Source organism: Macrotis lagotis, chromosome X, assembly GCF_037893015.1.
Source record: "Macrotis lagotis isolate mMagLag1 chromosome X, bilby.v1.9.chrom.fasta, whole genome shotgun sequence".
NCBI lineage: Eukaryota > Metazoa > Chordata > Mammalia > Peramelemorphia > Peramelidae > Macrotis > Macrotis lagotis.
In genome coordinates this window covers 650,496,569-650,522,985 of record NC_133666.1, presented here as the reverse complement: position 1 = coordinate 650,522,985, position 26,417 = coordinate 650,496,569, and the positions used below count along the sequence as shown (strand labels likewise).

Genomic DNA, 26,417 nt, shown 5'->3' with positions numbered 1-26,417 from the left:
TCTCTGCTGCTCCTTCTGCTCCTGGTGCTTGGAGTGCTCTGCCAGGCTGGGAGATGCCTTCAACTCCAGCTCCAAAGAAGAGCCCCTGCTGTCTGTCACTAGCCATTCTACAATTGGTGCTCCTCCTGGGAGTCTGCCCAGCTCTGCAAAGTACTGGGTCAGGGGCAGAACTGCTGTCTGGACCAAGCCAGGTCAGAAACAGGGCAAGGGGAACAGGACCATAATTCCTGAGGACCAGACAGGGTCAGCCCCCCGGGGACCTGGCCAGATGTTAGACTCAGGGCCACTGAAGTGGGAACCTGTACAAAGAAACCAGGAGGGCATTAGGATTTGCTCAGAAACTCCATGACAGGCACATGGTGACTAACCTGGAGCTAATTCCTTAGTGGTTTGAGAGTTTGGTGGGTGGGTGGCAAGGGAAATAGGCAGTTGTCCCCAGTCAAGGCCATATAGGATCTGCTTTATCATGAAGAATGAAGAAGAGCTGAGAGGTCTTAGAAGACAGAGCTGGATGCGGATGGCAAACCTCTATCATGACATTGACCAAGGCCAGATATTCTGGAGGTAGGAGGGATGCCCAGACAGAAGGGTCCTACTGAGATTATTGGTTCCCAGTATCCTCATTATGAAGATGGGGAAACAGGCCAGGGAATTCCTTTCTGTAAGACCACAGGCCACCGATGCCCAGCATGTGCCAGATACTGCCAGGGCCAGGCTGAAATACCAAAGGGAAAGAGTCTCTACAGTCTCCCCATGAAGGAGGAACTCCATGAAGGGACTGCATTTTGGCATTTAGGAGCTAGGGACTGAATTGGATGTCTGCCTTCACTGGTAGGAAAGTATCTGGGAAGTGATTTCTCTTTACCAGGGAAAGGGGGTACTTTCTCTACAATCTATAATTTAGAGGGTCTTTAGCTCTAAGGCTAAGTGGTTTGCCCAAGACTATTTAGGCAAGACTTGAACCCAGGTCCTAGGTAGATAGAAAGATATAGGATATATGTATAAACATGTAAAAATCTGTGTATATGTGCATCTATGACTATCTGAATATATCTAGAATATATATGTATGTATATATAACATTCTATATGTTATATAGAATATAGAATATATAGCTGGGGGGCAGGGGATGACATCATCAAAGAGGTCTCTTGAAGGAGGTAGCCCCAAGGTGAACCTTAAAGGAAGCTAGGTGTGCCAAGACAGAGGAAGCTTGGTAGCAGAGTCCAGGCATCTAGGCAGCCTATGTATGCACTGAGGGTGGGAGATGGGTCTTGTGTTCTAGCTGAAGTATAGAAGAGGGATAGGGATAATGTGTAGTTTGTTTGGAAAGCGAGGCCATGTCACCAGAGTCTGATGGTATTCAGGACAGAAGAAAGGAGTTTGTAGTTTCTTCTAAAGGCAGAGGAGGGCTACTGGATCCTTTTGAATACAGTTTTGGCAGCCATGGGGAAGATGGATTGGAGAAAGGAGAGGCAGGATGGAGATTCAGTCAGACTCTGGACTATTGCATACAAAGGACAACATGAGGGGACTCAGTTGCTGTGGGTTCTGAGGGTGGTGGGAAGAGGGGAGGAGGAAAGGAAGGTGTCTGTCACACTGACTACTCATCTGTCCACCACCAATGTCCCCTGACCTGCCCATCCTGCAGGCTAAAAGGAAATGTGGATGTCATTCCTCCTGTCACTGTGAAGGTCTTCTATGAGGCGTTGTGCCCTTCTAGCCAGTCCTTCATAATGACTAAACTCTTCACTACTTGGGCATTGCTGGGTATTGATGTCATGGATATCATGCTTGTTGCTTATGGTAATGCTGAGGTGAGTAACCCCACTTGGAATTGGAGGTAGGGTAGGAGTAGGGGGCAGTGGTGGGGAGTTTGCCGGGAACCTTCTGCTTTCCTCTTCAGGTCTGATGTATGTGCGTGTGTGTGTCCATGTTTCAGGAGAGATATGTGAGTGGGACCTGAGGGTTCTGCTGTCAACATGGGGAGCTGGAGTGTGAACTCAACATGGCTCAGGTAAAGACTCTTCTGCCCAAACCCTCTCCAGGTGGTGTGTGTGACTGGGGGAAGTCCATGTAACCTCTGGCCTTCCTTTTGCTCCCCTGTTATCTTAGGGTGAAGCAGGGTGTGGGGTAGGACCTCAGGGAAATGGGATTCTCACTTTCAGTCCCTCAATCTTAGTCTCTGCTAAATCCTTCAGAATTTGTTTGCTAGTGCATTTTCTGTGAGCAACTGTATGATGTCAGAGGTGGATCCAAAGACCTCACTGGAACCAGTAAATGCCCACCTGGTCTAGGCAGGGGTGGGGAGAAAGCAAGGAAGGAGACCACTTTGAGTCCTTGTCTATCTCTGCCCTGGGACTGCAGCTGGACAGACAGCTCCCTGAGGCTTGAGGCAGGACTTCATTGTCCTGAGTTTGGACAGGGTGGGTGTCTGTATGAACATGGAAGGGTGACTACTATTTCTTTGAACCTTGATTTCCCCAAGATTAAAGTGGGAGATAGTGGAAAGATAGTTGCTAGGATCAAGTAAAAGTCACAGATGTGGCAATTGCTAAGACCAGTAGGAGGTGTTGGTAATAAATGGAATGAAATAAGTGATGGAAGACATTTTAATACTATTAAGAATAACTTCTATGACTATTGCAGTATTCAAAATGTTCCTCATGATTGCTCTTGTGAGGAGGGTATGTAATTATAGTCAGTATTAATTAAAGGCAATGGTAGAGCAGTGGAAATCCTCCTACAGACTCAAGTACCCTTCCTTAAAGTATGACAGCATGGACCTCATCCTTGCCTGAACCCATTTCCACATTTCTCCCTTCATGAGGCTAAGTTTTCTGTTGTCTTACTTGGGTAGGAGTCTTCCTGGAGGTCAAATCTCCTCCAGAGCCTTCTTCAGTAAAAACAAAGTCCAAAAGCATCTGTGTTTCTTTGGGATCCAAAGGTGGCAAGATTTCAGGAGATGAAATTGGAAGTGAAGTAGTCCCTTAGAATGGCAGTGAATTCCTGGAAGGAATGTCTCTTTGCCTTTCTTTCTGTCCCCAGTGTTTGGCACAAGCTGTTGACTTACCAAATATTTGTTAACTGATTGAGATTAGCCCAGCAAGGGTGACTCTTGAGGATTCATCTATGTCAGTTCATCTGGTGGGGCTCTAGTCCATGTGCTTTGATGGCTTCTCCCTAGAGGTCATAGACGCTAGTGCTACTCTCACACTCTCCATCTTCAACCCATATTGTTGTTATGTGACGGGCATGTCTTCGCCAATCCTACTCCACTTCTCTTGTGTCAGCCGTAGCTTGACTGATCTGTACATAGGCTGCAGCCTTCATCTGTCCACCATGCATATCTTTCATCCTCCTTTTCATCATGTGCACTTGTAACTCTTGGAGGGAGCTACCTATGCTTTTCATCTGTATAAGGAATTCTTAGTATGGAAATGACCCAGGATTTCCAGTTGCCTTACAGTTTCCTTGGGATATTTGTTGACTTGCTCAGGGTCACATAGAACCCAGATCTTCCCAGATCTGAGATCAGCTCTGTTGAATCATACTTCACCCAGAGAATTTTGGTATTGATAAGAAGGGCATTCTTCTCTTTAGTGATAGAGGTGAATTCAAGTCACCCATCATCTACTGAATGGCAGTAATGACCCTCGCAAGCATTGAGCTGAGCACTTAGGAATACAAAGATAAAATGAAAACCAGCTCCTTCACTGACATTTTTCTAGTTCAACTCATGAAATAGGCAAGAGTCATGTTGACTAAGCAGAAGGTGGTGTTTTTGTAGAATTTGAATGTTGACCAAGATCCTTGTTCACATCAATTCAGAGAGGAAGATTTTGTAGAAATTTCTGTTGTGGGGCAGCTTGGTGGTACAGTGGATAGAACAGTGGCCCTGGAGTCAGGAGGACCTGAGTTCAAATGTGGCTGACACTTAATAATTAGCTAACTGTGTGACCTTGGGCAAGTCATTTAATCCCATTGCCTTGCAAAAAAAGAAATTTGTTGCCATCTTTTTTTTCCCTTAACTGAATCATCTTTTCTAACAACAGAAGTTTCTCTATCTCATACCTATGATTCCCTCTACTCGGTTTGGGAAAAACAACACCAACAACCCTGGAAGAAATACACCTAGTTAAACAAAAGCAGTTCCTCTATCTCAAAAAATGTGTGTGTCTCTTTCTGCCTCTTGAGTCCATCTCCTCTCAGTTAGGAGGCGAGCAACATTCTTTTTTATCCTCAACCCTACTGGAATCAGAAGACACTGCTTTTTAGTTGTTTTTTTTTGTTGTTGTTTCTGTTTTTGCAAAGCAATGGGGTTAAGTGACTAGCCGAAGGTCACACAGCTTGGTAAAAATTGTCTGAGGTAGGATTTGAACTCAGATTCCTAGGCTGGTGCTCTATCTATTGCAACACCTGACTGCCCCTGAGACACTGTTTTTGCAGTCAGGTTAACAGAATTTCAGCAAAATGAAAGTCTGTCCAGGGTCCCAGAGGTAGAGTTGAAGGATAATGACAAAGTCTTTTACAGAAGGCAGTGGGCAGACATCCCCTTCCTAATTTCCATTCTGAACAACTGGACAGCTTCTCCACATTCTACATACACACTTTACCCCCAGAACAATGACTTAAAGGTTCAGGAAAAGTGAGTCCTTCCTGAATGTTAGATATACTAGACACATTTTTTTTGTAGGTTTTTGCAAGGCAAATAGGGTTAAGTGGCTTGCCCAAGGCCACACAGCTAGGTAGTTATTTAGTATCTGAGGCTGGATTTGAATTCAGGTACTCCTGACTCCAGGGCTGGTGCTCCATCCACTGTGCCACCTAGCCATCCCTAGTCAAGGGATTTCAGATATTTGGCCTGGGGGTGGTGACCTGCTCTCTCTTCTATACATAGGTTTGTGTAAGCAAAATAGGGTGGGTTTGAAGACCTGAATCCAGTCTGAGAATTGTTGAGAAAGGGGAAGGGAGGACCCCATAGAAAAGATTTGTCCCCTTTTCATGGTGAAGGATCCCTGGGTTTTTAACTCTCCCCTTCCTTCCCTCTCCTGCTTCAGTGACAGTTGAAGTGACAGGTTGGCCCAGTGTCTCTGGGGAAGAAGAAAGGTGGGGTAATGCTGATGCACCTTTGACTCGTCTCCAAATAATCATCTCCTTCCCCTCTTTGCACAGTGTTTGAAGATCTATGCCCCCCATATTTCTGTGGACAAAGTCCACTGCATGAGGGAATCTCAAGGCAGTGATATGATGCATCAGAACGCCATCTCAACATGTCATCTCTTCCCTCCTCTTAGATACACACCTTGGGTTCTGGTCCAAGGAGTAAGAGCTACAGCCCATCCCTCTCCTCACTTGCTGCCTGCCTTCTATTAACTTGGTCCAGTCTTCTCCCACCCTACCCCATCTGAGGAGGGAACCACAATTTTCTCCAGGCAAAATTCCAAAGGTTTCTTCTCTGGGTCTTGTGGGTCCCTAGTACTGTCCAGGCTCAGAAGTTCCTGAGATTGGAGGGAGAAGAGGTGGAGCTAAATATGCAGTGTAGTGGGCCAAGGATCTGGGTTCAGAACTTATTTGAATACCTTCTTCTGTGACCCAGGGCTTTCCACTCTATCCTTCTGTGACTCTGTTTTCTTACCTGTAAAATAAGGGTGATACTGGCCTGAACTCCCTTTCAGGATGGTTGAGAAGAAAATAGGTTTGAAGTGGGAGCTGTTTTTATCTAGTCTCATTTTATAGATATTATTTTTTAGAGGCTAAGGGAATTACTCTAGGCACACATAGTAGGGAGCAGAACTCAGATGTCAGCCTGGTTCCCTGACTCCAAATCTTTCCCTTCATACTGCTGACCTTGTGGACTCTACATTCACTGACCCTGTGACCTTGAGTTTTCCCCTTTCCCACTCTGAATTTCCATTTTTACCTCTAGCTATTTTACTCATTTTCCCATCATAGTGGGGTTAGTTTCCCAGTTTAACAATTTTACTTTTATTCTCTCTTTTTCCTCTGATAATACCTTCTTTTTTAGCAGAATTCCTTAAGGAATCCAGCTGACCTATTAAAAGCAGTGTATCACTTTTACCAGGTGAGTTGCCAGACTCTTATTTAGAATCACTTTTAACCAATATGGAATATATGTAAAACAATTGTACATATATAACCTTTATTATATTATTTATTCTCCTAGGGTGGGGAGGGAAGGATGGGACGGAGGAAACTTTATAAAATGAATGTTGAAAATTAAAAAAAAAAATAGAACCACTTCCAAAATGAGGGCAGCCCCTTAAACTGGTCAACTGCTTAAATGAAGAGGGACAGTGGTAGTGCTGGGGGGCTGACTGGGGTATGGTGGGGTGGTGATGGTCTCATCTTGGGCTGAGGCTCCAGGACCACAATTCCCCAGCAAGGAAAGAAAGAGGAGAAGGGGACAAAAGGGGGTTGCTATCTAAATGTAATAATTTCAATATCTTTTTTAGGGAAGCATGCCAGATACCTGCAAAACAAATAATGGTTTCATCACAAACTGAATTTAATTGAATTGAACTTGTAGGGACCTCAGGTGCATTCAAGCAGGGCTGGTATGCTACCAGTCATATATGCCAACAGGCAGCTGGTTGGGTGGAGAGGGGAACAGCCTGGAGTTTGATTTCTCTGGGTATCCAGATTTTTTTGTATTCTCCTGACAGACTCAGGAAATCTCACCCTTTCCAGGGTTTTGTTGAAATAAAAATCTATTTTGAGAAACATGATTGAAGAGATTCTTTTTTTCTTTAAACAAGAAGGCTAAAGGGCCCAGATCCTTCCAAGCTCTGACATTCCATGTTCCAAGGTTCCTTCCAGAAGTAACATTGTGTTATAAAATCCTTCCCAGCCTTGGTAGGCCATGGCTTGGACTACGTCCTACATTCTCTTCAAGCTGTCTTTCTCTTCTCTATATTTGGTGCTCTCTCTCCCAGGAATGACATTCTTGCCAACCTTCATAGTCAAGTTCCATAGTCCCTTATCAGAAACATATCATTAATAACCTTGACAGTTCCCATTTATATGACACTTTACTCTTTACTATGAATCATTTAAAAAAAAATTTTAGTTCTCTGACAAAAGCACTGGCTGCACAAATACTTGGGTTTTATCCAGGAGATAAAATCAACACATGGACCAATTAGAAAGCAATTAAATTCAGTGATTGAGGATTGGGTTACTGGGGCCTCATCCTTGCTGGGATCTGGGGGAAAAATCATGGACCATTTCATCAACAATCGTCTCTGAATCATGAAAAAAGTTAAAAACATCACTTGTACAAAAATATTCATAGTAGCACTGTTTGTGGTGGCAAAGAATTGGAAATCAATTGAGGAAAGGCTGAACAAATTGTGGCATGTGCACATTATGGAACACTATTCTATTAGAAATCAGGAGGGAGGGAATTTCAGAGAAGCCCAGAAAGACTTGCATGATGCTGAGTGAGATGAGCAGAACCATATATACCATAATAGTAACATGGGCGTGATTATCAAACTTAATGGACTTGCTCATTCCATCAATGCAACAATCAGGGCAATTTTAGGACATCTGTGATGGAGAATATCATCTGTATCCAGAGAAAGAACTGCGGAGTTTAAACCTTTAATGAAAAAAAAAAGTTATCTTATGTATTATGTAATTTTGCTATTTAATTTTATTTTTTCCTTAAGGATATGATTTTTTTTCAACACATTCAATTTTGATCAATGTATAGCATGGAATCAATGCAAAGACTATCAGACTGCCTTCTTTTGGGGGGGGGATAGTAAAATTCAAAAAAAAGAAAAAAAGAAAATGAACATGATAATGATTTTTTAAAAACCCAATTGTCAGGGGCTGCTAGGTGGCACAATGGATAAAGCACCAGCCCTGGAGTCAGGAGTACCTGAGTTCAAATCCGGCCTCAGACACTTAATAATTACCTAGCTGTGTGGCCTTGGGCAAGCCACTTAACTTAAAAAAAAACCCAATAGTCTCTGAAAATCACTATTGGCTGTATGGAGGATAGATTGGAATGGTGAGAGAGACTTGAGGCAGATAGATGACCTCCCCCTTAAGCTATTGCAATAGTCCAGAGGTAAGGTCATAAGGGTCTACACTAGAGGGGTGTCAGTGTCAGAGGAGAGAAGGGGGCTTATTGGAGAGATTTTATCGACAGACATTGACAGCAGCTTGGATATGGGGATGAGAGATAGTTGGGGTCCAGAATGACTCCTAAATTCTGTGCCTGAGGGGCCTAGGGTGTGGTGGTGTTACTCTCTTTGGTAAAGAGAAAGTGTTTTATGTCTTTTTTGTTTGTGTATGAGAGGTGAGGAAGGTTCAGGAGGAAAGGTGATGAGTTCATTTTTTGTCTTAGTTTAAGATGGCTATATAGACATTCAATTTGTGATCTTAACTGGTCATTTGGAAATGAAACTGCAGGTCTTCAGAGGTTAGGTCTAGATAAATACATTTGAGAAATATAGAGTCAATTGAAACCAAGAAAGCTGATGAAGTTGTAAGGTGATATGTAAATGAGGGAGAACAGAAAAGGGTTTGGTCTTTCCTTACCTTTGTAGTATTAATGAACTCTCTCTCCCCCTTTCTTCTCTTTCCCGATTACTTTTTCCCTCTCCCTTCTTGAGAAACACAAATTTATTGAATATAACCTGGATGGAGTTTCAGGAAAGAACTGGGAGGGAGTAATCCTTTTTTTTTTTTTTTGGTTTTTCCTCTTGCATTTTTTTAAGGTACCATAAGCACACAAAAAGGGTGTTTTTTGAGCCTGTTGAAATGTTGTCTATTTTTTTATTTACAAGTAAAAAAAAACCAGGTTGCTGTAACCTTAAGTGCTTTTTCAATGTGCCAAGAATTTTCCATCAGTATAATTCAGTTAACAACACTACTAACCTTTCCCAAAACTCTCAGATTTTTTTTTTTTTTTGCAAGGCAATGGGGTTAAGTGGCTTGCCCAAAGCCACACAGCTAGGTAATTATTTAGTGTCTGAGGTCGGATTTGAACTCAGATACTCCTGACTCCAGGGCTGGTGCTCTATCCACTGCACCACCTAGCCACCCCCAATAAAATATTTTTTTGATAGTTCAATTGTCATGCTACTGAATAAGCAAATTTAAATAGAATTGTCATTTTAATTATATTGGATAAGGCTTTCCATGAGCAATTAATAGTTTTCCAGTTGTTTAGGTCTGATTTTATTTTGTGAAAAGTGTTTTCTAGTTGTCTTCATATAGTTTGTAGGTTTGTCTTGGCAAGTAGAACCCTCCAAGTATTTTCTGTTTTCTACATTTATTTTAAATGGAATTTCTCTATCTCTTGCTGCTAGACATTGTTGGTAATACATAGAAATGGTGATTATTTAAGGTGGCTTTATTTCATATTCTACAACTTTGTTGAAGATGTTTATTGTTTCAAACATATTTTCAACTAGCTGATTCTTGAAGGTTATCTATATCATCAAATCATCTGCAAAGAGTGATAATTTTGCTTATGTGTTGTCTATTCTAATTTATTCAATTTTTTCTCATTGCTATAGCTAACATTTCTAGTACAATATTGAAGAATAATAGAGGTGATAATAGGCATCCTTGTTTCACCCCTGATTGTATTGGAAAGGCGTCTAGCTTAGCCCATTTGAGATAATGCTTGCTGATGTTGATCATTTTAAGGTGAGTGCCATTTATTCCTATATTCTCTGTTTTTAAAGGAATGGAAATTATATTTTGTCAAAAACTTTTTCTGCATCTGTTGAGATAATTATATGATTTCTGTTAGTTTTATTATTATGTTCAATTATACTAGTAATTATCCTAATACTGAACCAGTCCTGCATTCCTGGTATAAGTCCTACCTAAACTCTTTGGTAGAATTTTATTTATTTTCTTTCATTTTTATTAATCTTGACTTCAATTTTCAAGATTTCTTGTTTGGTGTTTGAGGATTTTTAATTTGTTCTTTTTTGGGGGGGTGCATGCTCAATTCATTGATCCACTCACTCTTTTTCTATTTTATTGATGCCAACAACTGGAGATTCAAATTTTCCCCTAGGTACCACTTTGGCTGTATCTTAATATTATATTATGTGATCTCATTATCATTTTCTTTAATGAAATTATTGTTTCTATGATTTGTTCTTTGACCTGATTCTTTTTTTAGGGATTAGATTATTTTCCAATGAATTTGTAATCTATTTTTCTGCTGCCTATTGTAGAATATTATTTTTATTGCATTTACTATTTCTCCTTTCCAGCTCTTGGTTGTGATAGTTTAATGCTTTAATTCATGGTCAGTTTTTGTGTAACATAGGATACTCTGGCACAGGACTATCCAGTGTGGTGTGCCCTTATCAGGAAATAAATGTGCTCTATGAGAAAAACAGTAAAGTAGCTCAAAGGAAACTTGAGATGCAAAAGAATCCAGACCCGGTGTTCACATGAACTGTTTGTGCCTGACATGTGGTAGAGCCTGAATTTATGTTGCTCTCATTGGCTGTAGTCAGACATACTGTAAGACTCTAATAATAAAGTGGTCATTTTATTCCTCTTCAAGAAGGACAACAACCCCCAAAACAATATGGTCAATTTTTGTGTAGGTGATGTGAACCAGCTAGAAATTATATATTCCTTTCTATTCCCCATTCACTTTTCTAGCAAATCTAACATTTCCAGAATTTTATTTACCTCCTTACATTTTTTCTTGTTAATTTTTGGGGAGTTAAATTTATCTAGTTCTGAGAGGAGAAATTTGAAGTCTCCTTCTAGTATAGTTTATTGTCTTTTTTCTCCAGTAATTCACCCAACTTTTTTTTTTTTTAGTTTGGCAAGGCAATGGGGTTAAGTGGCTTGTCCAAGGCCACACAGCTAGGTCATTATTAAGTGTCTGAGGCCGGGTTTGACCCCAGGTCCTTCCAACTCCAGGGTCGGTGCTTTATCCACTGCGCCACCTAGCCGCCCCCATCCAACTTCTTATTCTTATTATGTAACTGCTGTACTACTTGGTGCTTTTATGTCTCTAATGGCTTATAGAAAGACATACCCTTCTTTCTTTTAGTTCTATTTTTACTTTTACTTTGTCTGAGGTCATGATCGCCATCCCTTCTTTCTTTGCTTCACCTTAAGGAAAATAGATTCTGTTCCAACCTAGTAACTTCATTCTATGCATGTCTCTGCTTCAGGCGTGTTTCTTCTAAGACATATGGTAGGCCTCCGGTTTGTTATTTCTGTTTTACAGGGCTCCTCCGATCCCCAGGTATGATTGCGGTCACTGTATCGTCCCTCCAAGCTGTTGCTTTCCTTCTTCTCCGTCCCTCCTTGCGAGGGTTTTGCTTTGACCGCTACCTTCCCCATGTGCTCTCCCTGCTTCTCCCAGTCGCGCCCCCTCTTCCGTTGTCCCCGCCTTTTCTACTTTCTTATACATTAAGAAAGGTTTGGGGGCGCCTGGGCTGCGCAGTGGATGGAGCGCCGGCCCTGGGGGCAGCACGGGCCTCGGTTCTGCGGGAGGCCAAGCCCGCGCTCCCCGAGGGCCCGGGCGCGGACTCCCCGAGGGCCCGGCTCTCCGGACACGCGGCCCCTCCACGCCCGGGAGGCCTCCGCGTCTGCGCAGTTCCGACTTCCGCCCGCAGCAGGGCGGGGCCGCCCCGGCGGCGGAAGCGCGGGGCCTTCGGAGGAGCCGGAGCCGAGCCGAGCGGGTCTCGGGCGCCGCGATGTCTCCGCCCCGGGCGCGGGCCGCCGCGGGGCTGCTGGCCGCCTGCCGGCCGCTGTTCCGGGGCCGCCTGCTGCTGCTCACCAACACGCTGGGCTGCGGCGGCCTGATGGCGGCGGGGGACGGCGTGCGCCAGGCCTGGGAGCGGCGGCGCGCGGAGCGCGTGCCCGGGCCGCCCCCGCCCCTGGACCTGCGCCGCACGGGTGAGCCCCCCCCGACCCGACCCCGACCCGGCCCCGACCCGACCCGACCCGACCCGGCCCCGACCCGACCCGACCCCGAGGCCCGACCCGGCCCCGACCCGACCCGACCCCGAGGCCCGACCCGACCCCGAGGCCCGACCCGACCCCGACCCGACCCGACCCCGAGGCCCGACCCGATCCGACCCGATCCCGACCCGACCCCGAGGCCCGCCGGGACTCCTGCACCCAGGCATGCGCGCGCGCGCACACACACACACACACACACACACACACACACACCCCACACCTGTGGGCACTCACACACACACACACACACCCCTTTGGACACACACACCTGTGGACACTCACATGCACACACACGCAGGGACACGCCGCAGAAGGCATGGAGCTGCCCTCTGATGCCTCTCCCAGGCATGAGTGGGCTCTGGCCACCCTCATGCTCTCTTTCTCTCCCTATGTCTTTGTCTCTGTCTCTGCCTCTCTCTCTCTCTCACACACACACACACCCCTGATAAAGGCACTCCAGGGTGTGGCTGGGCCTGGTTCGAGGGGCCCAGAGGCCCCTCCCCAGCTTGGGTGCTGCTACTCTGCCTCCAGTCCCTCTCTCCTTCCTTCTGCAGCTCGCATGTTTGCCGTGGGCTGCAGCATGGGCCCCTTCCTGCACTACTGGTACCAGTGGCTGGACAAGCTCTTCCCTGCCATGGGCTTTAAAGGCATCCGGACCATCCTGAAGAAGGTCCTTGTGGACCAGCTGGTGGCCTCCCCGCTCCTGGGCGTCTGGTACTTCCTGGGTAGGTCATGCCAGCTCCTTCACCGGGTCCTTCCTCATGAGTTGGCTTGGGCACAGAGCCCCATCCTTTGAGGGAGTCACCCAGTTCTGGTTCTGAAGCTACACAGATCCACATAGATCCGGATAATGCTGGACATGGAGGAGTGGGCAGGCCCGTGTTATCTCCTTCCTTGTTATTTTTTGGTAAATCATCCTTGGGAAATCAGATCTTTCGGTTCATGAATGCAGCTGAATGCAGTTAATCAGCATTTCACTTCTGGGAAAAGAAAGACTTCCTCCTCCCCCAAACTCACCTCCCTCTCCCATACTCACCTCCCTCCCAACTCTTCCCCACTCATACTTCCCAACTCAGAAAGCCCCTTTTGTTTCCTCCTCTCAGAAATCAGATTTCCTATTTTTGTTTTTGTTTTAATTAATTGGTCTTAATTGACTTACTATTTTTAATTCATAAAAAACTGCTTCATTCTGTATTCTGGATCTTTCGACTGACTGGCGAGCCCATTGACCATTTCTCATACACTACATTGGATAACTTGGATTCTTTCCTCAATTATCATTATATTATATTATATTATATCATATCATATCATATATATTATATTATTATATTTCTACCCCTTATTATTAATTATCCAGGCTCTTGAGCCTAGCAGGCTCATAATTTCTTCTCCTCTTATAAATTCTTGAATTCTGACCTACCCTTCAAAGTATGACTCTTATATCACACTACACCCCAAGACCTTCCCAGATCCCAGGTTCCTTCCTCACCTCCCTGACTGGGTTCTGGATCTCAGCCGGACTGATCCTGAAGTCCATGGGAAGAGAAACTGTCTTAGCTCAACTTTTTACTACTCCAAGGACTAGCACAGAGGGTCTAAATGTAAAGTGTAAAAGGTTTGTAAAGTACAAGAAGATGAGGAGGAGGGAAAAAAGCAACCAGGATTCAAAGAAGTGAATTTTTAGTTCCTGGTCAAAGAGCAGGTCAAAGATTCATTCTGATATGTTTAGGACACTTCTGTTAATTTTGCTGTTGTTCGGGTGTTTCATCACTGTCTGACTCTTGGTGATCCAATTAAGGGTTTTCTTGGCAAAGTTGCTGGTATGGTTTTCCATTTCCTTCTCCAGCTCATTGAGGAAACTGAGGTAAACGGGATTAAAGTGATTGGATCCCATCGCTACTAAGTGACTGGGGCTGGCTTGGAATTCAAGCCTTCCTGACCCCAGACCTTGTGTCTACTTTGTCACCTAAGTGACCAGGATGCTCAGAGAAAAATGGGACTAGTTGTGGGATTCTCATGAAGTCCTCATAAGTTTTCAAGTAGCTGCCAATAAGTACCTAAGAGGGATATTGCCTTATTTTTGAGTTCTTTCAGGTAAGGGAATGTATTTTATAAAGACAGAGTTGCGGGCAGCTAGGTGGTGCAGTGGATAAAGCACCGGTCCTGGAGCCAGGAGGACCTGAGTTAAAATCCGGTCTCAGACACTTAATAATTACCTAGCTCTGTGGTCTTGGGCAAGCCACTTAACCCCATTGCCTTGCAAAAAAAAAAAAAAAGATTTATTAAAGACAGAGTTGCTTCATGGAGGAGATAGTTTGGGTCTGGACTTTAAAAGGATTGATAGGATTTTAGTAGACTGAGCTCTAGGGAAATGTGAGGTGGGCATGGTAGGGGACTCCTGATGCCAAGTAATCTGTTTTGACTGAAATGCAGAGCTACGCAGAGGGAAAGCAAGATAGAGGAAAAGAAGGGTAGAGTGAGAGCAAAGCAGTCACCAAGTGAGAATGAGGCTGACTCTTTATTGCCTGTGTTTTTGCTTGACTCTTTGTATTTGTTAATGAGGGGAGTGGGTTTGGGGACATGCCAGTGAAAAGACATTTTATTTTTCCCAAGGAAAGAAAGCCACAAACTTCAGCCTGTAGAAAGCTTTGGATTTTTCATTTGTCCTTGGGAGATATTAGGGAGTCACTCTTGAGGCTTTGTGACTAGAGGAGTTATATGGCTGGATTGAATTTAGTTGAACAAAGATTATTAAGAACCTGCTGTGTGCTAAAAGTATGAATAAGGAAAAGTAGTCTGACAATGTATGAAGGATGAAAGGAGGAGAGGAATGAAGAAAAAGGGCAAGGCATCTGATCTTGTAAAGATAGTAACAACAACATTTACATAGCACTGTAGTTTGTGAAATACTTTATAAATATTGGATCTTCACTACATTCCTGCAGTTAGTATCCTCATTTTATAGGTGAAAAAACAAGTAGAAGTTAAAGGCTTCTTTCTTGAAGGTGAAAGGGCTAGGAAGTTTCTGATCCCTGATGCTCCTGACTTCTGGTCTAGGACTCTACCCAGGGAGTCACCCAGCTCTAACTTAAGTTGAGGGCTTTTTTTGTAGAGTGGTAGGAGATTAGACTGGGTGGAACCTAATAGGTTAGGGCTTTTAGAGTCAGCTACAGCTGGGACTATCTCTCTTCCTTAGCTGGAGCCACTGAAGGTATGTGTTCAGAAGGATGTTTTAAGAAAGTGAAGGTGGCTGTTTACATGGGACAAGAGACTGGAGGTGGGAAGTCTATGACTTTGTAACCAGCTCCCCACTGCCTCCCAGGAAAAGTTCAAATCCTTTGGTATGGCTTTCAAACAAGATTCCTAATTCCCAGTCTAGAGCCTCGGGTACTTTTGAAATGGTTACCTGTAGCTGTCCAAAAGGCATTTGGCCATGTTGGAGTGGATTTCCTGGGAAAGTCTGGTACTAAAGTGATAAATCTGTGGTGGTAGTGAACATCCAGAAAATAGATGAGATGTAAGGACTGACTCTGAGAAAAGAGCAAACAACTCAGTTTTGAGCTTTGAGGCATACTTTAATTTGGAGAAGAATAAGAGCAGTAGAAAGATGGGAATGGGCATTATCTCCAGACTCTTCTCTTCTTTTCCATGTTGATTTTCAAGAAACCTAAGGGACCTCATGAGGGAGTCAGCAGTGTTTTCCCTTCCTGTGGGTTCCATTTATTTTTAAATTTTTTTCAGTTCCATCTTGGTCTACCATCGTCCCTCCCCCCTCCCCATGACCTAGAGCAATCTCATGTAGGTTATACATGTAGTACAATAGTGTTTAACTTCCTAGCTGATCATCACACAGTGTTGCTTTTACTATGCAGTGTTCTCTTGGTTCTGCTCATTTCACTCAGCGTCTGTCTATATAAGCTTTTCCAAGCTTTTTTGGAGTCTAGCCACTCATGATTTCTTAAACAACTGTACTTTATCACATCCATCGACCCATAATTTATTCTGGCATTCTCAATTCTTTGCCACCACAAGAACTGCTATGGCTATTTTTATACATGTGAATCTCTTCCCCTTTTTATGATCTCTTTGGGCTACAGACCTAGTAGTGCTAGTGCTGGATCAGAGAGTTTGCAGTTTTATTGTCCTATGGACAACTGTGGCCGTTCCATACTGCTCTCCAGAATGGTTGGATCAGTTCCCAACACCAGCAGTGCATTACTGCCTCAGTTTTCTATTTGGGTTCCTTTTAGCCCTCTCCAGTAGCCAAGGTGAATAGGAACCCGTGCACCTGCTTGTGGTCCTCTTTGGGAAGAGCCAGAGCTTGAGAGTTCTGAGCATCAGGAGAGCTAAAGTTGATTGAGTTATCGCATTAAGTCTGTCATCCAAAGGGGCAGTGTGGACTTTAAGGGGTTCCAGCCCTCAGACTGCCTGTGGATGATCTAAGTGATCCAGGTCAGAAATGGAGCAAGTCTCGGTATTTGGGTCCAACAGCATCAACAGGGCCTGGGCTGGGAGTGACTGCTCAATTTCCAGCTTGGGCCAAAAAGACAGAGAGAGGAGAGTTACATGCTTCATACCTGAAGGCAGCTCTGTGGCAGCTATTTAGGGGAGGGGATTCTGGATAATACTGAGGGAAGGATTCTTGGGGGGGGGGGCAGGGGAGCCCTGGACTGGCCTGCTGGAATCTGTCTTCTCAGGGCTTCCACAGAGTTTGGCCAGGGCTGTTGCTTTTCTTTTTAGTTACCAGCTCTGCTTGGGAGGAATAGAAAGACGACTCTTCTGGGCCTGGGGCTCCCGAGCCCTCTTCCTTCTTCCTCTGGGGCTTAGCCTGCCTCCAGACAACCCTTCCTCCTTCCTTTGTTCATTGGGGGGGGGACTCAGGCAGGATTTCTAGGGACCCAGAGGGAACCCCCAAGTTGCTCTCTGGTAGGTGGACCTGCTTGTCCTGGGGTAGGGCTTCCCACTCATGCATGCCTCTCTTAATCTTCTTCTCCTCTTCTTTGGCTGTAGGGATGGGCTGCTTAGAGGGCCAGAGCCTGGACAGTGCCTGCCAGGAGCTGCAGGAGAAATTCTGGGAGTTTTACAAGGTAACCTCACCATGGAGACCAGTCTTTTTCCTGATAGTCACTAGCAGGAATGAGATCTGGGTTTAGAGCTCAGAGGTCCCTTCGAAAGCATCCAGTTCAGCCTCCACATTTTACAGAGCAGGAAACTGAGTCTCAGGCTCCTTAGATGAATTAGGAAGAAGGCTTGGATTTGAACCTAAATCAGCTGTGCTAAATCCAAGATTCTTGACACTGTGCCCCACGGCCCAATGTCTGTCCAAAACTAAAATTAGCTGCACCCCCAAATGGCTCCTATGTCATTTTAGTGAAGCCCCAAAGGCCCAGGGTTGGAAACGACTTAGGAGCTGTTCCTCTTAGTTCTGTACTGGACACTGAGCCTCAGCTTCTCCCTCCCTCCAGTGGAGGTAGTGAATAGTACCTGGGCATGAGGTGCTTTGAGGGAAGTGGCCCAGGATTGTTCCAGATAGCCTTTGACAAAGTTTTCTTAGAGACATGTATCTCTTCTTCCTCCCATTAGGCTGATTGGTGTTTGTGGCCAGCAGCTCAGCTGGTGAACTTCCTTTATGTGCCCACCCATTACCGAGTGATGTATGTAAACAGCATGACCTTGGGCTGGGATACTTACCTGTCCTACCTCAAGCACCGGGTGAGTCTCAGCCGTCCCTTTCTTCTGTTCTTACTCCCTGGGCCAGTTGCCCTGAGTCTATTCTCATGTTTTGTCATCAACTATTGAGTTAGGGTAGAAGGAGGCCAGACTTCCAGCATTATCACAGGCCCCTCCTCAGGAGGATCAGACTGACCTTCCCCACAGGGAACGGGGGAGTTCAGGCCTCTTGGAGCCAGCCATAGACTTTTGGGCTTTTTTCTATTGGGCTCTGGTGGAGGAGATTCTGTAGGCTGGCCTGGCAGGTTAGGCCACAGCAGTGACCTTTCCCTCTTCCCAACTCTGTTTAGCCCCTGAAACACTGGCATGGGCACAAATCCTGATTTCAGGTTTCATTCTCCCATCCCTGGGTGTGGTGTGCCCCCTCACCCCCACAGTCTTGGTGAAGGGGCTCAGGGAGCCCCATACTGTGTGCAGCCCATGTGATGGTCAGAGCTGTGACTGGCTCTGTGTTGTCCCCCCCCCCCCCCCCCCTTACAGGACTGCCTCCCTGGCCACAGGGACCTTGCCTCCCGCACCGACTGAGCTACCAGGAGCCAAGCACCTGGCAGGGAACTGGGCATCTGGGCCTGAGCTTGGAACAAGACTGGCCATGAGCTTGCTAAACACTTGTGGGCCCTAGAAATCTAATCAGAGATTGTCATTTAACTTAACTGATTTACTGCATCCAGGCGATAGAGAAGAATATGAGTAGGGGCTACTCAGACCCACTCTTCCAAATGGGACCCCACTTTTCTGGAGACAAGTCACTGGGGATCTCAAAGCACTTTATGGATCAGAAAGCAGTGGAGGGGCTGGCTGGCAAGGAGGGAGCTCAAAGCAGCATGGTCAGGCCAACCTATGTCAGGCCAGACTGACTCCAGGACGGGTCCTTGGGATGGAGGACCAGAGCAAGAACAAGCATTGACCTGGGGTTTCCCTGATTCAAATCAGAAAGTAGAAATCCTAAGGCCCCAAGTTAACTGTGGCCCAGGGCTAGGGCCAGGGGGCTCCCCGAAGGGGGAAGCAGGTGGACAGGAGCAGATGTGGGGAGGCCCAAGCGTTTGGGGAGGAGACTTGTTCTGGGCTGCCATATGTCCTGGGCTAATAAATTCTAATCCTGATGCACTGAGCACATGCGTGTTGAATGGTCTGCAGTTGGTGTCTGGGAGGGGAGCAGCCTTCACACCGCCAGCCCCCCGGGCTCAGCAGGACTTTATTGTTCTCACACATTTCTGTGATACAGTGATTCAGGAAACAACCCGTTTGACACTTGTCACATCTGTACAGTACAGTGCAGCCATCCCCAGAAGGTCATCAGGAAAACCACACAGAGGAGCTTTTGCTAGGTTAACGTTCAGGGATCTGCATGGACACACACCCCTTACTCCCACAACCCCCCACCCCCCCCAAAATGAAAAAGGAGTGATACTCAAGTTTGGTTGCTGATACAGTCACTAACTCACATTCTCCACGTGAAACAATTATATGGACACATGGGAGCAGAGGGCCTAAGGAAACATGCTCCTTGGTGCGCCCCCACCCCTTACCCCCAACCATGTCCTGGGACTTGGGAGTGGGGTCTGAGCAGGACTACTCCCCACCCCTGTCCACGGTTTTCTGAGTAATTTAAGCCAATGGAGCCAGACCAGGCCTTCCCCAGCATGAGACCCAAGGCCCTCTTGTGCAAACCTGAGCAGGCCCAGAGAGGTCACATGAAAGGTCAAGTTCCCCCAGCTCGCTGCTCTCATCTGCCCCCAGACACAGGAGGAGGAGCAGGTTGCTGAGGCAGCTGATCCTCGGCCCCTCTGTCCCTTCCACGATCTGCCCTGAAATGACGGGTTTTAAAAGTGATGTTAAACAGATTGACACCAAATGGCCAAAAGAAATCCATGGGCACAAGTCAGCACAGCGGGGAGCACACCAGACCACTCACTATTCTTATGTACAGGGTTCAGTCTGGATATGTACAAGGAGGAAGACAGCGAGGGGAAGAGGGAGGAAGGAGAGAGCCTGCAGGTGGAGGGGAATGGGTAGGACATCCTACCAGGGGGGCCTGGGGGTGGCCTGGAGCTCCCCACTCTGTTTTGGGCTAAGGACATCAGCCTACAGGAGGCATGGAGAGGGGAAGGATAGGATTGGGAATGCAGAGACAGGCATGGTCCCTGTAACAAGTTTACAAATAAATAAATAGCTTAATAAATTAAATAAATTACAGGAATAGAAGCTCCTAAGAGCTCTGGAGAGACTAAGGGAGGCAAGAGGCTGTAAAGACATACTAGGCTCGTCCTTCCCTGCTGGGCCCCACTCTCCTCGAGGGTTTTGGCTCTGTGGCCCTGAAGTGAGGGAGTGGGGGGGGGGCACAGAAGGAGGGTGACCCATCTGGGGTGGGATAGTGGGAGAGGGAATGCTAGTGACCGCCGAAGAGAGGACAGAGCCTGGGCCCAGGGCCTTAACAGGCACAGTCCTGGTGTGGGGGTGCCTGCTGGTCTGTGAGCTGGGGCCCCTGCTTGGCTCCAGTCACGGCTGGGTCGGCTGTGTCCAGAGACTCTGACATCTTCTCGCAGATGATGTCCACCAGTCGCTCGAAGGTCTGTTTCACATTGATATTGTCCTTGGCGCTGGCCTCAAAGAACTCAAAGCCTGGCCGGAGGGAGAGGAGAAAGGAACTGTGAGCTTGGATCAGCATCCCTTTAGGGATAACTGCTTCCCTACTACTCACTACCTACTCCCACCCAGCAGGACTGGGTTAGGAAAGGGGAAGGCAGATTTAGGGACTTATGACTGGTTCCCCATGGACAATGGAATCCTGGAATGCCAGAGCTGAAAGTCCTTGAAATGATTTAGTTGAGGGGATCTGAACTCAACAGGTTCACAGTCCCCCAAGGGTACAAAGATAGATTTTGAGGAGGTTTGTGAGTTTGGTTTGTTGACTACTTTGGTAACTTCAATATGGTTGGTTTCCTTTGTAATCTTATTTCTTGCTTTATGCATTTAAAAACCTTCTTCTGCAAAGGTATTCAAGGCTTCATCCGCCTTGCCTGCAAGAGGGAGCCAGCAAAGTTTAGTTCAGCACATTTCAAACAAACTGGATCCAACAGGGAAGGAAGAGTGACTTAAGTCACACAATGATACCAAGAACTGGAACCCAAATCTAGACTGGAAGACCCTCACCTTTCCCACAGCACCCCATCTTAGAGGATATCAGAGAGCTCAACCTTCTGACTGTGGGAAAGGAGACCTAAAAAAGAAGTCACTTGCTCAATCAGGTCTTGTCTCCTGATGTGACTCCCTCACCTCACAGGGCTCCCTGTCTTCTTACTCACCCAGGTGTTCTGCTAGCTGCCGGCCCCTCTCAGAGGAAACAACCCTTTCATCCTCCATGTCACACTTGTTTCCCACAAGTAGCACCTGTGCATTGTCCCACGAGTACGTTTTGATCTGGGTTGACCTGGCAGGCATAGAAAGGAGAAAGATCAAGGTTGGGGAAGAAGGCAGAACCCATCTTGCTAACAGCTGGCAAGGAATGCCCATCCAGAAATGCCAAGTCCCCAAGGAACCCACTTGGTCATGTGGCTCACCAGTCCTGGACAGCATTGAATGATTCCTCATTGGTGATGTCATACATGAGGATGAAGCCCATGGCACCTCGGTAGTAGGCCGTGGTGATGGTCCGGTATCTCTCCTGTCCAGCTGTGTCCTAAAGAAGAGTGTAAAGTCTGAGTGAGGGCCTCATTGTTCTGGACCCAACTTCTATCTGAACAGCTTGACTCTGAACTTTGCTCTAGCACTTGGATCACCAATGCTTTCATCTAGGTTGCTTTCTGGACACTTTCTCCTTATCTTTTATCATCTTATCTCTTACCACTCATCAAACTTTTGTCCTAGTTAGGTTGTGGAGCAGAGGCACCAGTGGGCTCCCTGAATAATCTCCAAATTTTCTCCCTTCTGGGCAGCTAGGCAGCACAGTAAATAGAGCACTGGTCCTGGAGTCAGGAGTACCTGAGTTCAAATCTGCCCTCAGACACTTAATAATTACCTAGCTGTGTGGCCTTGGGCAAGTCACTTAACCCTGTTGCCTTGCAAAAAAACTAAAAAAAAAAAATTCTCCCTTCTGAGCTTCCCCTTCCACTCATTACCTATCCAGGATCCTTCTAGGCTAAATGCTTCCTCCTCTCCAAAGTCTTCCCCCCCACCCCCATCTCTGTCCTCAACCACACTGAATTCTTTCGCTGGACTCTGGCTCTGAGCACATTCATCTCTCTTTTCCCTGACCTCATCCATACTGCCATAACTGCCATGGAAATCATTGGTGATGAGAGGCACCTGGAAAAAGCCTGAAGAAAATCCAATCTCATTTTCAGATGCAAAAGTAGAGACCCAGTAAAGAAAGGACTTGGATGAAGGTCACAAAGGCAATGGCATAACCTTCCTTCCTGGTCTCTGACTGCATATCTGGGGAATCACACAATCATTAAATTTAAAGCTAAAAGGGACCTTTGAGGTCATCAGATTTAACCTCCTTATTTTATAGCTGAAGAAAGTGAGGTCCAGCCCAGGGTGAAAGAGCTCTATCTGAGGCAGAATTTGAACCCAGGTCCTTCCAATTTCAAGTTTAGCCCTCTATTATTCCATACTGCCTTCTGGCAGGGTTCTCCAGTACCATGGCCTTGATTACCCTCCCCAGCCCCACTACACTGTGAGCTCTTCTGATACATTTTTTTCCCTAGTGTCCAACTGCCTGGATTCCTGAACAGAAGGATCTGTGGGACATCCCTTCTTTGGATGAAGCTCCCCCCACCCCCCCCACAGGTCTTGAACTGGTGGGAAGGCTGAGGCTCAGAGATCTTAGCACTTCACCATGTCTTTCCCATCACTCAGTTCCTTGGCTGCCAGCCTATTTTGCATTCTTCTCCCTATATCCCCAGCATCTCAAGACCGTATCATCATTTCTAGGGCTTGAAAAATCTACAAATCTCAGTCTGAAGACTCTGGTTAGTAGTGGAACTAGGATGGAGCCCTGAGTACCGTTGCCTTTATCAATGAGAAAACTGATACTTAGAAGGGGAATGTTTGCCCAAGATCATGTCATCCAATTGGAAAATAGGACTAACTACAGACTCAAGGCTCTTTCTACTTTATCCAGACTCATGGCAAGAGCTAGAGAGTATTAGATGACAGAATACCTGTTTTTTTTTTTTGTTTGGTTTGGTTTTTTTTGCAAGATAATGGGGTTAAGTGATTTGCCCAAGGTCATATAGCTAAATAATTATTTAGTGTCTGAGGTTGGATTTGAACTCAGGCCCTCCTGACTCCAGGGCCTGTGCTTTCTCCACTGTGCCACTAGCTGCCCCCATGATACCTGTTCTAATCTATCAAATGGGCATCCTGCTGATTTACTCTCATGTTCATATCTTGGCACTTAGTATATAGAAGGCACTTAATAAATATTCATTGACTGATTGATTATTCAGCTTGCCCTAACTAGAGGCAATAGGTAGGAATTCTGAAGAGGGAGATCTCAGTTTAATATAAGGAAGAATTTGTTAATAACCCAAGCTGTCCCAAGCTATTGATCAGGGAATGGTTAAACAGCCAGTGATTTACGAATTCTTATACGGTAAGGATTGATGGCTATGAGGAATTCACAGAAGCAAAGGAGGATTTGTATGAACTGATCCAAAGGGAAATAAGCAGAACCAGAACAGCAGTCTACAAGGATGATCAAAACAGAAACCCAAATCTCTTGAATAATTGTGATGACCAATTTTGACTCCAGAGAAGAGATGAGGAACAAATCCTCTCCTTATAGAAAAGAAGAGCAGGACTATGAGGACTGAATATTACTTAAGGTCACTGTGTTGTTGCTTTTGCTTAACTTTTTATTTCTTCCAGGGGATGGTTCATTAATGGAAATAGGAAAGGGAACATATCAGTGATGGAAATGCAAAAAGACAGCAACAAAAGTCAACTCCTAAAGCAGAATGGGCAGTTTTTGATGGCCTGTTAAAGAGGAAGGGCTGGAGCTTTGTGAGCTTCACTGATCCTCTTCAGAATTGTTTTAAGGAGGAATTCCTGAGGCAGCTTGGGGCACAGTGGATAAATCTCTGGGCCTCAAGTCAGGAAGAACTGAATTCCAATCTAATCTTAGACACTATCTGTGTGACCCTAGGCAAATCACTTAACTCAATTTCCTCAACTGATCTCAGTTTCCTCAACTGTAAAATGGCAATAGCTATTGTACTTCATCCCAGGATTGTGGTAAGCATCATTAAAAGAGATAACATTTGTTTTAAAAAAAAAAAAGAATAGACAATAATCTCATGGATACATGGTTAGATAGCACCTTTGTGGTTATCCAGCTCCTTCATTTTACAGATGAGGACAGTGAGTTCAACAGAGGTTAAGGGACTTCTCTGTGATCCCACATGAGGAGGAATTGGCAGTTAGGATTCAGTGGGAGTCCTTTTCCTAGTTCTAGGATTCTATACTTTGATGACTGTCCCTTTGGAATAACCAATGGGTGAGAGAGAGCTCCTATTGGCAGAACCTGGTTTGTCCCATCTCCTAGGTGTCTCTCTGCTTCATCTCACTTAAAGTCCTGGCTCCAGATGCCTCGACCCCCCATCTATTCCAGCTCTTGTCTTCCCCCAACCCCAGCCCAAGCTCACCCAGATCTGCAGCTTGATCCTCTTCTCATTTCGATAGATGGTCTTCACTTTGAAATCTATGCCCACAGTGCTGACAAAAGCTGGGGTAAACGAGTCATCAGCATACCGGAAGAGAAAGGATGTCTTTCCTACACTGCTGTTCCCAATGATGAGAATCTTGAACATATAATCAAAGTTCTGGTCGGAGGATTCCTTTTGCCCATAGCGGGAGTCTGTGGCTGATGCCATCTGCAGGCAGGAGAAGCAGAGGTGCCAAGATGTGAAGTTGGAAGGTTTGAGTGAGCTAAGGGGAGAAGCTGAGATTTCTGGGGACAGAGAGGGGTAGCCCCCAGAGTGGGGATAGGCTCAGATGTGAAAGCTTACAATTCCTTGGAGAAACTAGTGAAAATATCCCAGTTTTACAAGTGGGGAAACTGAAGCTCAGAAAGGAAGACTCACCATAGACAATATCAGTAGTTAAGGGGTTTCCTAGAGGCAGGACAGGAGAGTGAATGGAGTACTGTGCCCACCCCTACCTTGGACATAGCAGCTGTGTGACCATGGTCAAATCAGTAAAGCTCTCTGAGCCTCAATTTCTTTATCTGTAAATGGGGACAATCAAAGCATCCACTTCACAGGGTGGAGATTAAGTGAGATAATGCAGCTTTGCTGCATTAGCCCTAACGTGTTAGCCAAGTGTCAGCTGCCGCTGTGGCCGCTGCCTCGTAGAACTATGGGAGTCGGGATCGAAGGAGAAAATGGATATAAAGAATCACACACATGCCAGCTATCATCACCATCATCATCACCTCATCAGCAACTGCAGCAGCATTCTATTGGTCACATACATGCCCCCTATCATCATCATCATCTCAGCAGCAGCAGCATTCTAACAGTCAGACTGGGGACCCCATGAGTCTGAGAACAATGTCCTTTCCCCTGAACTACCCAGCTTTATTCCCTTTTGGCTGCCCTAGATGCATGCGGGCACAAGGAAGGGGTGATCTTTGCTTCTACCCACAGTCCTCGGGGAAGCGGGATGGCACCGGGGGAGGAGGGAGGCCCTGGGCCACCGGGTGCCCCGTTTCCCCAGTCCCTCAAGGCCTCCCCTGAGGAGGGGGCTCCGCCCGGGCCAGCCCAGCAGCGGGCCCCGGGGCGGGCCGGGCGGACAGCTCCCGGTTCTGAAGGCGGCTAGCGGGGCCCCGGGGCAGGCCGGCATCTCCTCGGGGCGGCTCTGCGCAGCCTCGGCCCCGCCTCTCCGGCCATGTCCCAAGCCTCGGGCTCCCCAGGCCCCGGGGAAGCGCCCCCCGCCCGGGGCCCAGGCTCGCTGCAGGAGAGGCGCCGGCTCGCGCCCGCCGGCTCGCGCCCGCCGGCTCGTGCCCGGCCGCTCGTGCCCGGCCGCCGCCGCCTCGGGCACGTTCGCGAGGCGGGCACGCGCACTCACACGCGCAGCCGCGCGCCGGACACTCCGGGGGGGGCTGGGAGGCGGGGGGAGGGGAGCGGATGCAGCGCCCCCGCCCCCGCCCAGGAGAGGACGCGCACCCCCCGCGGCCCCGCGCCGCGCCCCGCTCGTGTCACATGAAGGTGACCGGGCCGGGCCGGGGGGCGCGGGGCCGGGCCGGGCCGGGGTCCCCGTGGGAGGAGGGGCGGCCCGGAGCCGGCGGCGGCGGCCTCCCCGCGGGCCCCCGCACTCACCTCGCCCAGCGCGCGGTCTGCAGCAGCCCGATCCCTGGCACCTGCGGCGGCGGCGGCGGCGGCGGCTCCCGGGCTCCGGCCCCTGCAGAACCCAGTGACGTCCTGCAAAGAGCGGGGCGGGGCCTCCCATGCAGATGAGCCGTGACGCACGGCCGCGGGGCGGGGCCTCGCCTGCGGCCCTGCTCCCGGGCCACGCCCCTCCGCGCTGGGGAAGCGAGGGGGCGCGGCCCACGTCATGACCCACCCCCGTCCCTCTACCCAATGGGAGAGCGCTCCCGGGCACAGCCCGCCAATCGGCGTTCGTCCCCTCTTCTTGGCCCGCCCCGCCGGTCGGTGGGGGTGGGGAGAGACTCAAAGGACGGGAATGAC

General features: G+C 47.1%; 2 protein-coding genes and 1 pseudogene across 4 annotated transcripts; 2 read left to right on the top strand and 1 right to left on the bottom strand.

Annotated features, from left to right (window-relative positions):
- The first annotated feature begins 517 nt into the window (after positions 1–517).
- Positions 518–9,685, top strand: LOC141499549 (gamma-interferon-inducible lysosomal thiol reductase-like; annotated as a pseudogene).
- Positions 9,686–11,607: 1,922 nt separating this feature from the next.
- MPV17L2 (MPV17 mitochondrial inner membrane protein like 2) lies at positions 11,608–24,009 on the top strand. Of its 2 annotated transcripts, none has more exons than XM_074204808.1 (5): positions 11,608–11,925; positions 12,546–12,716; positions 17,005–17,081; positions 17,578–17,706; positions 21,034–24,009. In XM_074204808.1, exons 1-5 carry the CDS (start codon positions 11,724–11,726, stop codon positions 21,043–21,045), a joined length of 591 nt encoding a protein of 196 aa, XP_074060909.1. In that variant the 5' UTR covers positions 11,608–11,723; the 3' UTR covers positions 21,046–24,009. The 2 variants fall into 2 exon arrangements, with proteins under 2 accessions (XP_074060909.1, XP_074060908.1); XM_074204807.1 differs by lacking the exon at positions 21,034–24,009 and adding an exon at positions 18,205–18,835.
- Positions 18,210–26,142, bottom strand: RAB3A (RAB3A, member RAS oncogene family). 2 transcript variants are annotated; one of them, XM_074204806.1, is made up of 5 exons: positions 26,049–26,142; positions 24,375–24,602; positions 21,285–21,403; positions 21,030–21,154; positions 18,210–20,346 (listed from the first exon to the last, which is right to left on the bottom strand). In XM_074204806.1, the coding sequence occupies exons 2-5, from the start codon at positions 24,600–24,602 to the stop codon at positions 20,156–20,158; spliced, it is 663 nt and encodes a 220-aa protein (XP_074060907.1). In that variant the 5' UTR covers positions 26,049–26,142; the 3' UTR covers positions 18,210–20,155. The 2 variants fall into 2 exon arrangements, with proteins under 2 accessions (XP_074060907.1, XP_074060906.1); XM_074204805.1 differs by lacking the exon at positions 26,049–26,142 and adding an exon at positions 24,813–25,481.
- Positions 26,143–26,417: the final 275 nt, after the last annotated feature.

Bases quoted from the DNA above. Each gene is read 5' to 3' on its own strand.
- MPV17L2 (XM_074204807.1), top strand. From the start codon at position 11,724: ATGTCTCCGCCCCGGGCGCGGGCCGCCGCGGGGCTGCTGGCCGCCTGC. The intron at 17,082-17,577 runs GTAACCTCACCA...TCCTCCCATTAG, and splicing joins AATTCTGGGAGTTTTACAAG to GCTGATTGGTGTTTGTGGCC. The intron at 17,707-18,204 runs GTGAGTCTCAGC...CCCCCCTTACAG, and splicing joins TGTCCTACCTCAAGCACCGG to GACTGCCTCCCTGGCCACAG.
- RAB3A (XM_074204805.1), bottom strand. The intron at 21,404-24,374 runs GTGAGCTTGGGC...ACTCTTCTTTAG, and splicing joins GGATCAAGCTGCAGATCTGG to GACACAGCTGGACAGGAGAG. The intron at 21,155-21,284 runs GTGAGCCACATG...TATGCCTGCCAG, and splicing joins TTCAATGCTGTCCAGGACTG to GTCAACCCAGATCAAAACGT.